This window comes from Carettochelys insculpta, chromosome 1 (genome assembly GCF_033958435.1).
Source record: "Carettochelys insculpta isolate YL-2023 chromosome 1, ASM3395843v1, whole genome shotgun sequence".
In the NCBI taxonomy this organism is placed as follows: Eukaryota; Metazoa; Chordata; order Testudines; family Carettochelyidae; genus Carettochelys; species Carettochelys insculpta.
In genome coordinates this window covers 357,336,156-357,350,512 of record NC_134137.1, presented here as the reverse complement: position 1 = coordinate 357,350,512, position 14,357 = coordinate 357,336,156, and the positions used below count along the sequence as shown (strand labels likewise).

Genomic DNA, 14,357 nt, shown 5'->3' with positions numbered 1-14,357 from the left:
AGTCCTATCTTGTGAGATGTTCAGTGCACTCACCCAGTGAACTTGACAAGAGTAGAAGACATACAGTGCTCCACAGGACTGAGACTTTAGTTTCTAAGAATGCCATAGCTAGATGGAAATGATTGCAATGCCTCTACAGCTGCATACAGTTGTATTGAATAATCAATCACTCAAGCAGCCCTTTGCTCCTCTCTCATTTATCAGGGACAAAGGGGTGGGAGTGTGGCTATGGGTCCCCAGGTTGCAGTTCTCATAAATATCATCATGTATGTTCCACTTGAGGTCCTTAACGCTACCTGGGTCTTTTGTTATGGGATTGGCAGATTACATTTTCCCTACATTACCATGCTAACAACAAGGCAGCTGGCCTTCTTGTGATTTTCTTTCTACATTAGCAATAAACTAAACATTACAAACAATAGCAGGCATATCCTCTTATGGTTTGCTTCCCCATAAGGAGATTATCCTGTTGTTGCAGAGATGAAAAAGATGTTCCTGTAACTTGCTCAAATCTTGAGACCCACTACTGAATGACAAAAGATAATAAGTGCTTCTTCTCACTCTCTTTCTTTAGTGTTTCCAAAAGGTAAAGGGCTTGCATACTTCAGCTCTATTTTGACCCAGGATTGATGTGTAATGCGGCAGGATTTTCCATTGCTTGTGTTGACTAGCCAAGTCTTAAGGGACTGTAACTTGGCCATTTGCAGATTAGGATTTCCAGTTCAAGGTAACATTGTTTGAAAGGTGCAATCACAGAATATTTTAGAAGCTGAGATAAAGATTGTACACTGTACATTGAGATCACTTATCTAACATGAACTGCAGCTCCTTCCAAAATAAAACACTGCAGTGCTTTAACAATTTAAGACACACAGAGAAAACTTGAAGGGGAAGTTAAATAAGCGGAATGTAATACTGCGGTTGGAATTTGGCCTGGACCTCATGTTCATTCCTTCACTTTTGGGAAAAATGCCATGAGTTTTTAATGACTACAATTTTCTGGTTTTATGTCTCAACTAAAAGACAATGCCTTTGCCATGAAAGGTCTCTAAGTATGATGCTAGGGAATTACTTGAGTAGTTACTCAGAGAGAAAGTGGGGACTACTGAAGAGTTGGCAGTCTATTAAGCCTCTAGTACAATGGGTTCTAGGTGATTAATGTGTCTGTGATCATAACCCCAAACCTCTGCAGGGAGTACAACATAAGATAGTGATGACATTCGCGACATTGTATTGTGCTGTTTCCCCCAAAAGAGGAAATTTAGAGGCAACTATAACTAAGGAACTAATAAAGCATAATTTTTAAGCACTCTCTGTTGGACATCTGAATTACAGCAGAATGTCTTCTTGTTGTATGATTATATAATAAGTATAATATAATAAATGTATCTGGTACAGAAGACCTCACACATGTGCACAGGCCCGTCAATGGGTAAGGTTAGGGGTAAATGAGGAAGTTGCCCCAGAGCCTGATGATACAAATAGGGCACAGAACTCCCAGCCACCACTGCAGCAGTGGTGGTGGCTGGAGCCCTGAGTGCCCTGGACAGCATTGTGGGGTGAGTGGGTGCCATGGTCCAGGTGGTGCTGCATTGAGGGTGATGCAGCATTGGGGACGGGTGGGTGCCATGGTCCAGGTGGTGGTGAGGGCTGGCTAGCCCCGGCCAGGCCCCTTCTACCCAAGGCCCCACCCCTTCCAGGGGCATAGAGCAGTACCCTTGCCTTGCCCAGCTCAATGAAGCTGTCAGCCCTGCTGTATGCAGAAGGTGTAGTGGAGGGCAGATAATAGCCTAAATGTTCACAAGTTGATCTGTGTCTAGAGCTTTCATTCTAAGGGTGTGTTTACACAGCAAAATTATTTTGAAGTAACTTTCCTAGTGTCTACAAACCGCAATCACTATTTTAAAATAATTATGACATAGCAGTTGGCTGATTTTGAAATAGGTAAACTTCACTGCATGAGGAATAGCGCCTATTTTGACATAGCTATTTTGAGAAAAGGGTTGGGTAGACAGGGAATAGAGCTGTTTCAAAGTAAGCCATAAAGGTGGCTCTATTTCGAAATAAGTTCTATTGTGTGTAGATGCTGTATTTTGAAATAGCTAAGTACTATTTTTAAATGCATTTTGTGTGTAGCAGTGTTGTTTCAAAATAAGCTATTCCGAAATAGCTCTTCGAGACTAGCTGATTTCAGAATACCACTGCTGTGTAGGCATACTGCGAGTGATCTGGTAAATGTAGATAAAGTACAGTTAGAATATGTAGTCAGTAGTTGACTCAGATGAGAACAGTGTCTTACATGGAATATATATGAGAAGTATAATGGGTCTTTGGTCCTTATAATGAGGCTGGTGCAGAGTTCAGTCTTTCGCAGTCTTTAGCATCCAATTTAGGGGGTTGGTTCACAGTTTATAAGCCACTACATAGATTTTTCTGCAAGATAATAGACATTTGTGATCTTACAGTGAAACTTAAACAGGAAATGTTGATCACAGATGGTAATCAGGATAGGGACAACTGGGGAAATTAAGCCTGTTAGTTCTCTAGGAAGTGCTTCCAGAATTTCTACTCTGATTTCCTGAGTTTTAAATGGTGGGGGGTTTTCCCCCTAAGTTAACACCAAATTGCTTAGCTTTAGAATTATTTGGAAAAGCTAGCATTTTTATATAGGTTTGAAGGTTATAAATAGGTAATCTCTTATAAACTTAAGTATGTGTTTTCTAATACTTCAGCTGATAATTATCTTCTTTGCCAATGAATTAAAACTTCCTGCATGTCGAATTATGTGCTTCCCATTGCTGTGGCTAAATACAGCACAACCTCAATGCACCATTTTTTTCTTATTCAAGTAAGGTCCTTACTCCTTATTACTATCCCTATATTAAGTCTCTGAGCATCCCTACTATACCTGGATGTCTCCAGAGCCTCACAAACCCAGAATGATATCAGATCCATGAGCACTGCATAACTGGGTGCTCCCCGTTTTGTGTGGTTAATAGAAAGTGCTGCATTTTTTCTCCTGACAAACCTGACTCCTGAGTGCTTATTGATAGAGCCCTATAAATCTGCAGATATTAGCTTAATATCTGAGGGTATCCGCATTTACGAATGAGGTGTCAGATATCTGTGGCTTATTTTTGCAGATACCATTGCACGTTATACACTTTTTTTTTCTGTAGACCCTGCAAATTTGCTGATAACCACTTTATATCCATGGGTGTCTGCATCTGAGGATGTCAGTATTAATGGATCATTTTTGCACATGCGGATATAGATACTATGTTTATATCCATCCAGGGCTCCACTTATTAATCTTTTGTATGTGAATTTCAGGAGTTGCATGATCTGAAATTCTTTTGTAGTGTTTCCATGGTTTTCATGATTTATCACAAAATCTAGCATTTCTGAAGACTGTGAAGGGCTCCCAAGGGTCACATTTTTCCACAGTGAATAACTTTTAATTGCCCAGCCATTGTATTTAGGTATACCTTGCATCTCAGTATTTTTCAAATTAGGATTCCCCTTGTTGCACTCCCCCTCTAATAATTGGAGTTTTGTTTTTTTTTAAAAAAGATATCAGTTGTTTTAAAAGAATCAGATCTCTGAACACCTTGGGTGATCCACTTTGAACAACTCAAAAATTGCCACCTAACAAGAACTCACACACACAACATATTAATTCAAAAAAGAGAGTTTTTTTGTTTCAAAGTTGCAGTTGAAGGGGAATCAAAGACAGACTTGAAAAATGCCTTAAGATGTTAGCTTGTGGAGTCACCACCATGGAGCCACAGTAAAATATATATTTAAATATTTATCCATAAAACTCCTCATACAGATCATAATCCTGACGTGATATGCTGTAACAATAAAATTGTATGTAGTAGAGGCAAAGCTGAGACCTAAGAATGTCTGTCCCAGAATTCCAAAGGGCTCTAGCACACCTCCAGTAACTTTTATATTTACATGAAAAATTCCACAGTCGGGAGTACACAATTTTGGAAATTATATTGGAAAGGAAGATTCATTGTACAGTACAAACATTTAATTGATCAGACTATAATTTTCTCAACCGAAACAACAGGAGCTAGCAAGGTGCAACTATTACTGAAGGATTCGTAGCATCAGCTATCAAATTGCAGTTTATATGTGCTCAATAAAAAAAATCATTTGGATGTGTTTTTCTCTTATTCTTAGGCACCACAAGGCCACATAAGGAGGGGGAGGTCCCTGGTGTGGACTACATTTTCATCACTGTTGAAGATTTTATGGAACTGGAGAAAAGTGGTGCTCTTTTAGAAAGTGGAACATATGAAGGTATGCGCCATTTTATTTCTAATTCTATATTTTCTTTACATTTTTCCAGTTTAACAGAATTGCATTAGGACATCCCCTGACGAATTTGCCATTGCTACAGTTACCTAAAACTTAGGAGGACTCAGAAGGCAATTAGGAACATACTTTCATATGAAGAAGCTAAAATGCAGATGGGTGCATTGTAATTTAATACATCAGTCAAGCTAAGAGAGATGCAGTGAGCAACATTAAGTGTTCATATAAGTTGTTGTGCTGTCCAACAGAATAGTTAATTGAGGTAGAATGAAAGAAACATTAGTTCCTTATGCCAAGTACCTGCAGTAACATAGATGAAGTTCAAACACATAGATATTTATTTAGTACATTTACAGTAAAAAGCAAAGTCTTCTATGAGATAACAGTTGTAGGGCTAAACACTTCTCCTCTGCTTATACAACATGGATGGTCCTTTCAATATAAGTGTTCATTGGCGCTCAAGACAGCACTTTTTAAGTGATGCAGGAAGGCTTAGTCATATCATGACTCTTGGGCTTTGTAAAAGAATTACTTAAAAGAATTCATTAATTTATGTATCTGTCAAATAGATAGGGGTTCTCAGTGCTTGCTGTGTTAGCATGTCTGTTTAAGAGGAGAAGAGATAGCTGCTTAATGTAGAGCAATGTTCCCTGAGGAGCATGGTTGATTCATCTGATTTCAAATCTCTTCCAAAACATAACCATCCTGAAAGTTAAACTCTCATGAATTGGTCAGTTGCACATGTCAAACAGTCAAGAAAACAAAACATGCACTAAACAAAATGTATGTTTTAAACAAAAGTATTTAAGCCCTCTTCAAAAAGTGAATATAACATTAAAAACATGCCATCTTTCTTACTGAAAATAGGGCAACTCCTGCAAGGAGCTTTGTGTGGGCAGATCCAGTTGTAGAGTATGGTCCAATATTTGTACCACGTGATAAGAACAGCGATGATGATTTTTATCCTGACTTTGTCACAGTCAGGAAAAACATCTCAAGATAAATAAAGAGTTGTTTACACCAAAGGAAATCATTAGCTCTATTATAATTTGTGTAAAGTTAATTAATCTTTTCTCACCTAATCAGCACAAAGTACCCACTGAAAAGTAAATAAATTTACATAATGGGCTAGGTCAATACAAATTATAGCGAAGAAGAGTTCCCATTAAAAGAAGACAAATTAAAAAAATTCATCTTATTCCTTTTTTCACTCTGTGACATTGAGAGAAACACACATAAACAGTAACACAAAGGTAAAGCAATACTGCAATGTTTCCTTCATCAGACCTTCATGAAGTGTTGAGCCAGCCCTTCAGGTCTCTGTGTTAATTTAGGTTGTGAAGGTTATTTTAAAGTTATGTAAGTTTAGCACAGGTCTGTCACTGCTTGACTTAATTTTATTAGTTTGTAGCAACATTGTTGAAGTTGACCTGCTAGTTCAAATTAAATCATAAGGTTGTTGCTTTCCTTGAGGGATACAGAGAAATGCCTTTTAATACTGCCTACCAGAAGCCGAGTGGACAGAAAGATGAAATGTTCTGAATGTGTTGATTGGGAAGCATTGTATGAATGTACCAATCTACTGAAAATATAGCTGGATAAGGGTTCAAAGCCAAGGCAGCATAATGCCCAATTCATCTTTCCTTGGTTGGTTTTGATAATCTTGCTGTTTGCCAAAGACAAACCAAATACACATGTGAGAATTAGCTCTGTACAAATCCTGTCCCTGCTGCATGTTTCACATTATGACTATGTCTACGTTAGAGTGATCTCTCGAAAGAAGTTTCTGTTGTAAGAAGTCTTCCGACAAAATTTCTGTCAACAGATCGTGACCAGGTTGCCAGGCAGATTGAAAAAGCACTCCACTTTGTCGACAGAGGTCAGACTGCCAGGCTGCTCTCTTGACAAAATGGCCAACAAAAAGCACAGCAGACAGAGCTACCTTGTGTCTGAGAAGTCCTCTCTGTCGACAGAGGGCCCCTGGCCCAGATTGTCCAGACCAGCTTTCTGTTGACAGAATCTATCAGCAAAGGCATTCTGCCTAATGGGGGAGCGGGAGAACGCTGTCAACAGAACGCCTTGGGAATGTGGATGCTCCATGGGTTTTGTCAATCAAATGACAGTTTTGTCAACAAAATTCTCTACTATAGACATAGCTTCTGACATGTGTCATGGAAACTAAGCAGGTAACGTGCAGGAAAGTATGCCTGGCCTACACATGGACAATGTTGCCTTCTCCTTTAAGAGCATAAGAATGATCAGACTGCATCGGACCCTAGGTTCAACGAGCACAGTATTATGTCTTGTGAGAGTGGCAAATGTTAGGTGTACCAGAGGAAATGAACAGAACAGGTAATCATCAAGTGATCCACTCCCTGTTGCCCATTGCTGGCTTTTGGCAAACAGTGGCTGGGAACAACATTCCTGCCCATCCTGGCTAGTAACATGGAGGGCCCTTTCTTCCATGAACTTATCTAGCTCCTTTTTGAATGTTGTTATAGTCTTGGCCTTCACAACATTCTCTGACAAGAAGTTCCATAGGCTGACTGTGGGTTGTGTGAAAAAATACTTCTTTATTTTTCAGTCCATCTCCTATTAATTTTGTTTGGTGACCCCTAGTTCTTGTGTCATGAAAGTAGTAAATAGCACTTTATTATCTTCTTTCTCCACATTCGTCATGATTTTATAGACCTCTGTCATATCCCTCCTTAGTCATCTCTTGTCCAAGCTGAAAAGTCCCGGTTTTATTAGTCTTTCCTCATAGATGGCAGCCATTTCATCCATATATGGTAGCCATTTCATCCCCCAATCATTTTATTGCCGTTTTCTTTTGTTCAGATTAAGTGATTTCATCTGCACAGAGCATTCAAGATCTGGATATACCATAGATTTACACAGAGGCAAGTTGATGTTTTCTGACTTAATATATATCTCTTTTTAAAAGATTCCCAATTTCCCATTCACATTTTGACTGCCACTACACACTGATTTATTGTTTTCAGAGAAATATTCACAATGACTCCAAGAGCTCTTTCCTCAGTAATAACAGCTAATTTAGACTCGCTCATTTTGTATGTATTATTGCAATTATGTTTTCCAATGTGCTTTACTTTTCATTTACCAATATTAATTTTTACCTGCCATTACGTTTCCCAGTCACCCAGTTCTGTGAGATCCTTTTGAAGCTCTTCATAGTCTGCTTGGACTTAATTATCTTTGAGTGCTTATCCACATGTACATTCAACTTATGATTTGCATGTACCTTGTGACCTAAATTTCTGCCAAGCTTCACAGCCGCAGCCTATCTGAGGTCATGCAGGTACTTAAGATGACACCTCTCTCCCCACCCAAGCCCTGCTGCAGCTCTCTCTCTGCTCCAGCCTCCTTGAAGTCTGCTCCCCAAATTCTTCATCCCCATTCTCAACCCAGGGCTCTTACCACCTGCCAGAGTCCTCACCCCTCCACACCCCAATCCACTGCTGCAACCCTGAGCCCTTGCCATACCCTGAACTCCTCACACTGAGCCCCACACCAAATCCCACACCCTGAACTGGAGCCCTGGCTTCCCCCACACCCCAACCACCTGCCTCAGTCCTGAGCCCCCTCCCACACTCTGAATCCCTCTGTCACACATCCCCTCCATATTGTTGCACACAACAAAATTCATTCCATGCATGCCCAGGAAAAATTACAGGGAAGATTGCCTGTGCCCTCCTCCCTCCCCTCCAACCCCAGGCTGAGAATGGAGTCTTTCTGGCCCAACAGTACCCATAAGGCATCATGTGTGTTTTCAGTCCTCATGCTCCCCAGCCAGATATATTAAGACAAGACACGCCAGTCATCACTCAGTTCCTCTGTCAGCTTAGAGATGGAGCTCTGAATAGTTGCAACTGTCAGTCTTTCTACTATGGCTCAGAGCCTGGTAGTTCTACAGTTTAGGTTATATTTCATAGTTAATTATTTTGTGAGGCTGCAATCTTCACGTCATGCAGTTCTGTTCCCCACTGGTGTGGCAGTTTCCAGTTTCCCTGGATCTAAATGTTGCCCCTTATGAGAATCTCAGCAGGCGTATCAAAAGACTTGAGCTTGCAGAGCTTGCTATAATGCTCTTCTGAGCTCCTTCTGAAAAGACCTGGCCATCACTATATTTATGGATTCTTTTAAACCCATGAAATGTATGAATTGCTGCTGAACATGTTGTGAAGTCCTTTTTCAGTAAAGTCAATAGGCGTTTTGTCTAAGAAAAACAAAAGTAAGGCCTTCTGGATTTGGCCCTTTATCTTCAATAAAGATGTTTTAAATGTAAAGAGACCTTGACATACATTTGCTAATGTATTGCAGGAAAAGAAAGAAGTGAAACACTTCCAAATATACAGATGGCGCTCTGTGGAATTTCCTGGAAACATTATCATGCACTTGGGGCCACTGTTTTTCTCATTGATGTCAATGGGAGTTATGTCATTGATTTCAGCAGGCTCAAGAACTAGCCATTTCTTTTTTCTGCCACACTTACAGCCATGAAGAATGAACTCCTGTGTTTTGTCACAATGTGTTCAGCAGCAGTTCAAATGTTTCACAGGTTTAAAAGAATCCACGCATATAGTGATGGTAAAGTCTTTTCAGCAGGACCTCAGAAGAGCATGAAGAAAAGTGAGCAAAAATAGTCACACCACTTGGCAAAAGAAAAGAAAAACTAAAACAAGATAAAAAACATGTTTTTCTTAGATCTGGGAAAAATGGAAAAGTGTGCAGTTTTAAACATGGAGTTACTGCAGAAGTATGGAACTCTTCAGTCATTTGCTGTTGTCACCAAAGTGGTAGAAATATCAGGCAAAGCCTCAGTAGTGAATGAGTCAAAAATATACAGTGTTTCTGATACGCATGGGAGTATACTTCAAAACCCCTGAGAATCAGAAATAGGCCCAATGGCAAGCGGGGAGGGAGGGATTAAAGGGACTGGTGATTCAAAAGCTTCCCAAGGCGTAGAGCCTTAGTCCCTTTAAGTTCCTTAGCAGCTCTGAGAGTTGGCTGGGGTGGGGTGAGGAGGAGTGGCTCTGACGCAGACCCGTCAGTGCTTACCCTTTCCATCTGAGGCTATTCTCTTTCTGGGAGCACAGAGCCACCCTATCCCCACCTTGCCCAGGGGCCCAGCAATGCTGTTGGCCCCTCTGGTAAGAAAATAATGGCACTTTCATATTGCAAGATATTTTTGGCAGGGACCATGTCTAGTCATTTCCTGGGCTAACACCAATGCACAGTAGCGCAATGTATCCTCAGATGGAACCTTCAGTCACTCCTGTGATATAAACAATAATACATCATTCTGTTCTAACAATAACTAATTGTGCAAGATGGACTGTGCCAAAGGTGTCGCCAATCTGCCTCACTGGGTAAGAGTTCTCCAGCGCTTTCTGATCCTATTAGGAGTCAATTTAGTAGAAGGGAAGATCCCTCTTCATTTTAAATCTAACCTGCCTCAGACCCTTGAAAGGCCCCCTTAAGGATTGAACTCACAACCCTGGCTTTACAAGATCAATGCACAGTGTTGTATTATATGAAATGCCATTCTTTCTCTTTTTTTAAAAATTTGCATACCAATGTGAGAAAACTTCTGCATGAGAGCAGTTCAAAAAGTTTGTCTTACCTGCCACCATGTACAGAAAGTCTCAGATTTCATTCTGCTGTTATTGCCACAGAAATCCATGCTTGGTCATTTTGTGGGCTTTTTAAATTGTGCAAACTTCTTCTATATAGTCAAAAATTCAGAGACTAGCTGAAGTTGCAGGACCATTCCCAACACTGCCTACATGTAGATTAAAAGCCAGACCCCACTGAAGGCAGTAGATTCTGCTATTTGGGTAATGTGTGGCAGTGGAATAAATATTAAAATTTCCCTTTTAACCCAGAACTCTTGAATTAATGAACATACTTGTAATAAGATGACTGTGTATATCCTTCAAGCTGTGCTTTGTGCCCGTAGCGTTTGATGAAACCCTTTTGCCATTACTTTTTCCCTGTATTTGAGGAAAATATAGCTTTCAGTTGTTTTATAAATAATTGTCCAAGCTGGTGGCTGCCATCTTTTCTTCTGTACGCACTGTGGAAGCAAGGTTGTTAATATACAGCCCTAGGAGACGGAAAGTGGGAGGATGAGGTAGTCATGCTGCCTCTTCCATTTCAGTTGCGATTCATGTTCTGCAGAGGCATCAGTCAGACCACATCTTCATTCCTTTAAGTATCTGTAGAGCTTTAATATTAGCATTTATTTATATCAGAACGATGGATTATTCCACATAAGTATTAGTTTACTTATTATTATAATGATTATTGTTATTATATTAATAATTACCAAGCTCTTGAGCCCCTTACTCAATTTTTAAATAGTGGACTATTCTGCCTCCTGACAGAGTACTTGGAAAGTTGTGCAGAAGATATAAATACAATGTAATACAATGCCATCCTCTTAAATACAAAGCAGCTTAAGAAAGGGCCCAATTTTAACAGGGAAATCAGTGTGTAGAAAGAGCATGGAGAGAGCTTTTAATATAGCAATAATAACAATTATTCTAAAATCATCTTTTGATGACAGGTGACATGTTTTTAAAAGCAGGGAAGAAATGAAATGAGACAAACCATAATGGAGAGCAAGCTCCAGGCAGAAAGGGGCCCCTAAAGTAGAAGTTTAGTGGTCACTTTTCAGACCTAGCAGTTTATAAGCATGGATACCTACTGTAAGGAGGAAGGAGCAGTTCATAAATGTAGCCAGGGGGCTGTTCTCTGATTGAGCTCTCTCACTAGTTTTACACCAGTGTACTTCTGTTGGCTTCAGTGGCATTGCTATTGTTTTACATAAGTGGAAAGAAGAGCAGAACCAGCCATTTGTTTGTCAATACTGCAGTACTTTAAACATGAAGAGCTAGGAATTGCTGTTGTTTTAAAAAGCATCAGGGCTGTCTCAATGGATGCAATGAAGACTATAAGGGACACTTCTCTGCTTCTTACTTTAATGAGCATAAAAGCATCAAATTATGCCCTTGTTTTGGTTTTCCTGATCAATGTTTACTAGGGCAAGACAAAGGGGAGGAACTACAGTTTAGTAAACATAATTTCTGGTTTTTTGCTTGTACTACTCAGGCATAAAAGGTGACTGTTACAAGTTTCTTCTACAGAGTAGTTTAAAACTACTGTAATGTCAAGATGGTGTGACAGATGGCCCCTTCCTGTTTGATCTGAAGTGTACCTGCTGTATCAATATTGATGATTTTAATACTTGGTGTTCTGTCTCTGTGCGTCCGAACAACGTATGTCTCTGTTTTGAGCTGTGCTGCATGAAAACAGCTGCTGGCAAGTAGTTTGGTGTTGAAATAATCCCTTCATAGTAGGTGCTACTGGGAATTGAGCAATGGAGTTGTACACAAAATGTGAGAAAAAGGGCAGCACTTCTTGGGGAGAGAAAAAGGCAACTGGGGATCAAAGAATATGTGCCAAGTAACAGTGAAAAGGAAGTGAGAAGTGGTCATTGCTACAGAGCAGAAGAGTAACCCAATGTCCATGCACCATTTGTAGTAGGAATAAGTCATTTTTGATATCTGTAATGGAATGAATGACACACGTAATTCAGACACCTCCACATGAAGCATGGCTTACAGACAGACACGTTCTTGAGAACTTTTCTTTTGAGGAGCCTAGGTCAGCTTTTTCAGACTGGTCTTGATATGCCTGGTGCCAGTGAGGAGGAGAGTGAACATGGGTTGAAGTACTCAAACATATGCCCACCACTCGGCCAGTCCCAAGCTACAATTTATGGAAATCTCATAACTGCTTTTTTTCGTAGCAGCTGATAATTACCTCAAGAGAAGATCGGCCAGATGTAGAACTCCCTGGCCCTGATCCCTGTTCCCTGACTATGCCCTGCTGGATTCAGCACCAGTGAGGAGTCCTCAAGTGATACAGAGCTCCAGCAGCATGTGTATGTCCTATGTGTATACTCAGCTCTTCAAACAGCCCTTGCAGCACTTGGCAGCCAGTGTAAATTTTAACTGCCTTCAGGATATTTTAATTTATGCCAGGACTCAGTCAACATCCTAAGGGCCCCAGTATCCCTAGGAGTCCACAAGCATCTTAAAACCATCTTAGATTAGTTATGCTTCATTCTACAGTGTACAGACTGCTTCTCAGCTCAGTCGCACATCTATCTGCCCCATTGCCAACTTTTGAACCCTAACCCAGAAAGATACCGACAAACTGAAAGTTCAGGAACAGCAACTAAAATTAGCAGACGGGTGTAGGGGATTGAGATAGCTTGTTTAAGGAATGATTGAGGACCATAATATAAAATGTACAATCCCATGGTATGGAAAAAAATGATTTATGGTCACTGAAGTGTATAAGTAAGAACACTGGGAAGAAATTAGCAGAGGGAAAAATTAGGTTTGATATTAGGATATTTGCCAACAGTGATTTTGTATTGTGTTTGAATAACCTTGCAAGAGAAAGGGTTGAAGTATGTTCACGCACAAGTTTAAAATCAGACTTTGCAATGCATTAAAAAGTTAACAGCTTTGCTGCATTGGCAGGTGAATTAACTGAAAGCATCTATTAAGTGTTAACTATTTTTAATTTCTGTGTGAAAATATATTGTAATTGCTGCCAAACTTATTGTCCTGAGCAGCAAATTATAACCAGAATTTATTAGACAGTTAGATTATAAACCTCTTATAGTGACATCACTGAATGCTGACATCATTTCAACTGTGGAGTGAGTCCTACCACTTACATTGAAAATTAGGGTAGTGATTTGATACAAATTGCAAAACAAAAGCACTTATTCCCTTTATACTGTAGAATTGAGTCCACTAGGGTATGTGAGATACTGCTCTGACAAAGCAAATATACACTTGTGGTTTTTTTTCTCCTGCCTACTTCAGCATGCCAGACTACAAAATATAATAATAGATGCCCTAGTTATGGATAAAGGTGTAGCTAAAAGGCACAGTAGAAAATTCTTTGTTGTTTCATTTTTTAATTTTAGAAACAAAGCGTTTGGTAAAATAGGTCTAATTTGTATAAAGTTACAGATGTTAGCAGGGCTGATCAAACAGAGTTCCTTTGTACTTCTGAATCCTCTTGAATTTACTATTAGATTTTTCATTTTTATACTTAGTATTTTTCTGTTGTATTCAAGGGGCAATGCCATTCTTGTAGCGAACGTAACTTCAGTTCAAATGTTACTCTAGGGACAGGTCATTTTTATGAGAGATTCCTTGGGGCAAATTATGGAATGGGGCTGCAAGATGTCCACTTTGCATCAAATAGAGTCCTATATTTTCCACATATGTTTTGCATATAGTAATACTCTATAATTCACAAAAATATTTAAACAATTTTATGGTCAAAAAGTAAAGTATAATCTACCATACAGATTCACTCCCATGAGAGTTTGTTTACAGGCTCCAAATCTTCATATGGATTAACGGTGTTTTTTGACTGACTTTGTCTCTGAACCTTGGTTTCAGCTTAGCAGTGCACAAATTGTGACAAAGTCCCTTGTCAGCTGCTGTGGGTCCCTGCGCTTCCTGGCAGATCTGTGCTACCTCAGAGACTCACAGAGGCCCCCCTTTTGCCCAGGCCCTTCCAAAGGCAGGGGTCTCTGCTTAGTGAGCCATCCTCATCATAGGCAGGACCAGTACAGGGAGAATAATACCAGTCCCCTTGCAGGCCCGTGCCTGCTCCAGTAAAGTGATCCCCCAGGGGAAGGGTGGGGGGGAGTCCAGACCCACCCTCTACCCTGGACTCCGGCCCAGGTCCCTATGAGAACAAGAGGCAACCAGCAGGACCTTTACCCCTGCCCCAAAGTAGTAGCCTCACCCTGAGCCACTTGGCCCACCACTTCCCGTGGCATCTTTTCTCTGTGCTCGTGCTCGTGCTCGTGCTCCTTCCCCCCTGCTACCAGATGGGGAGCCTTTTATAGGGAGCACAGGGCCTATCTGACCAATGAAGGTCTGGGCCTAGACAGGGAGCAGAGACAC

At 40.3% G+C, this 14,357-nt stretch overlaps 1 protein-coding gene across 8 annotated transcripts in view; it reads left to right on the top strand.

The window, feature by feature from the left end:
• The window catches only part of MAGI2 (membrane associated guanylate kinase, WW and PDZ domain containing 2), a 1,201,350-nt gene that overhangs the window by 678,325 nt on the left and 508,668 nt on the right, over positions 1-14,357 (top strand). For all 8 annotated transcript variants that reach the window (XM_075017288.1, XM_075017279.1, XM_075017302.1 and 5 more), the window contains exon 3: positions 4,195-4,314. In XM_075017288.1, coding sequence (XP_074873389.1) covers positions 4,195-4,314 — 120 coding nt within the window. The remainder of the gene's footprint in view (positions 1-4,194; positions 4,315-14,357) is intronic.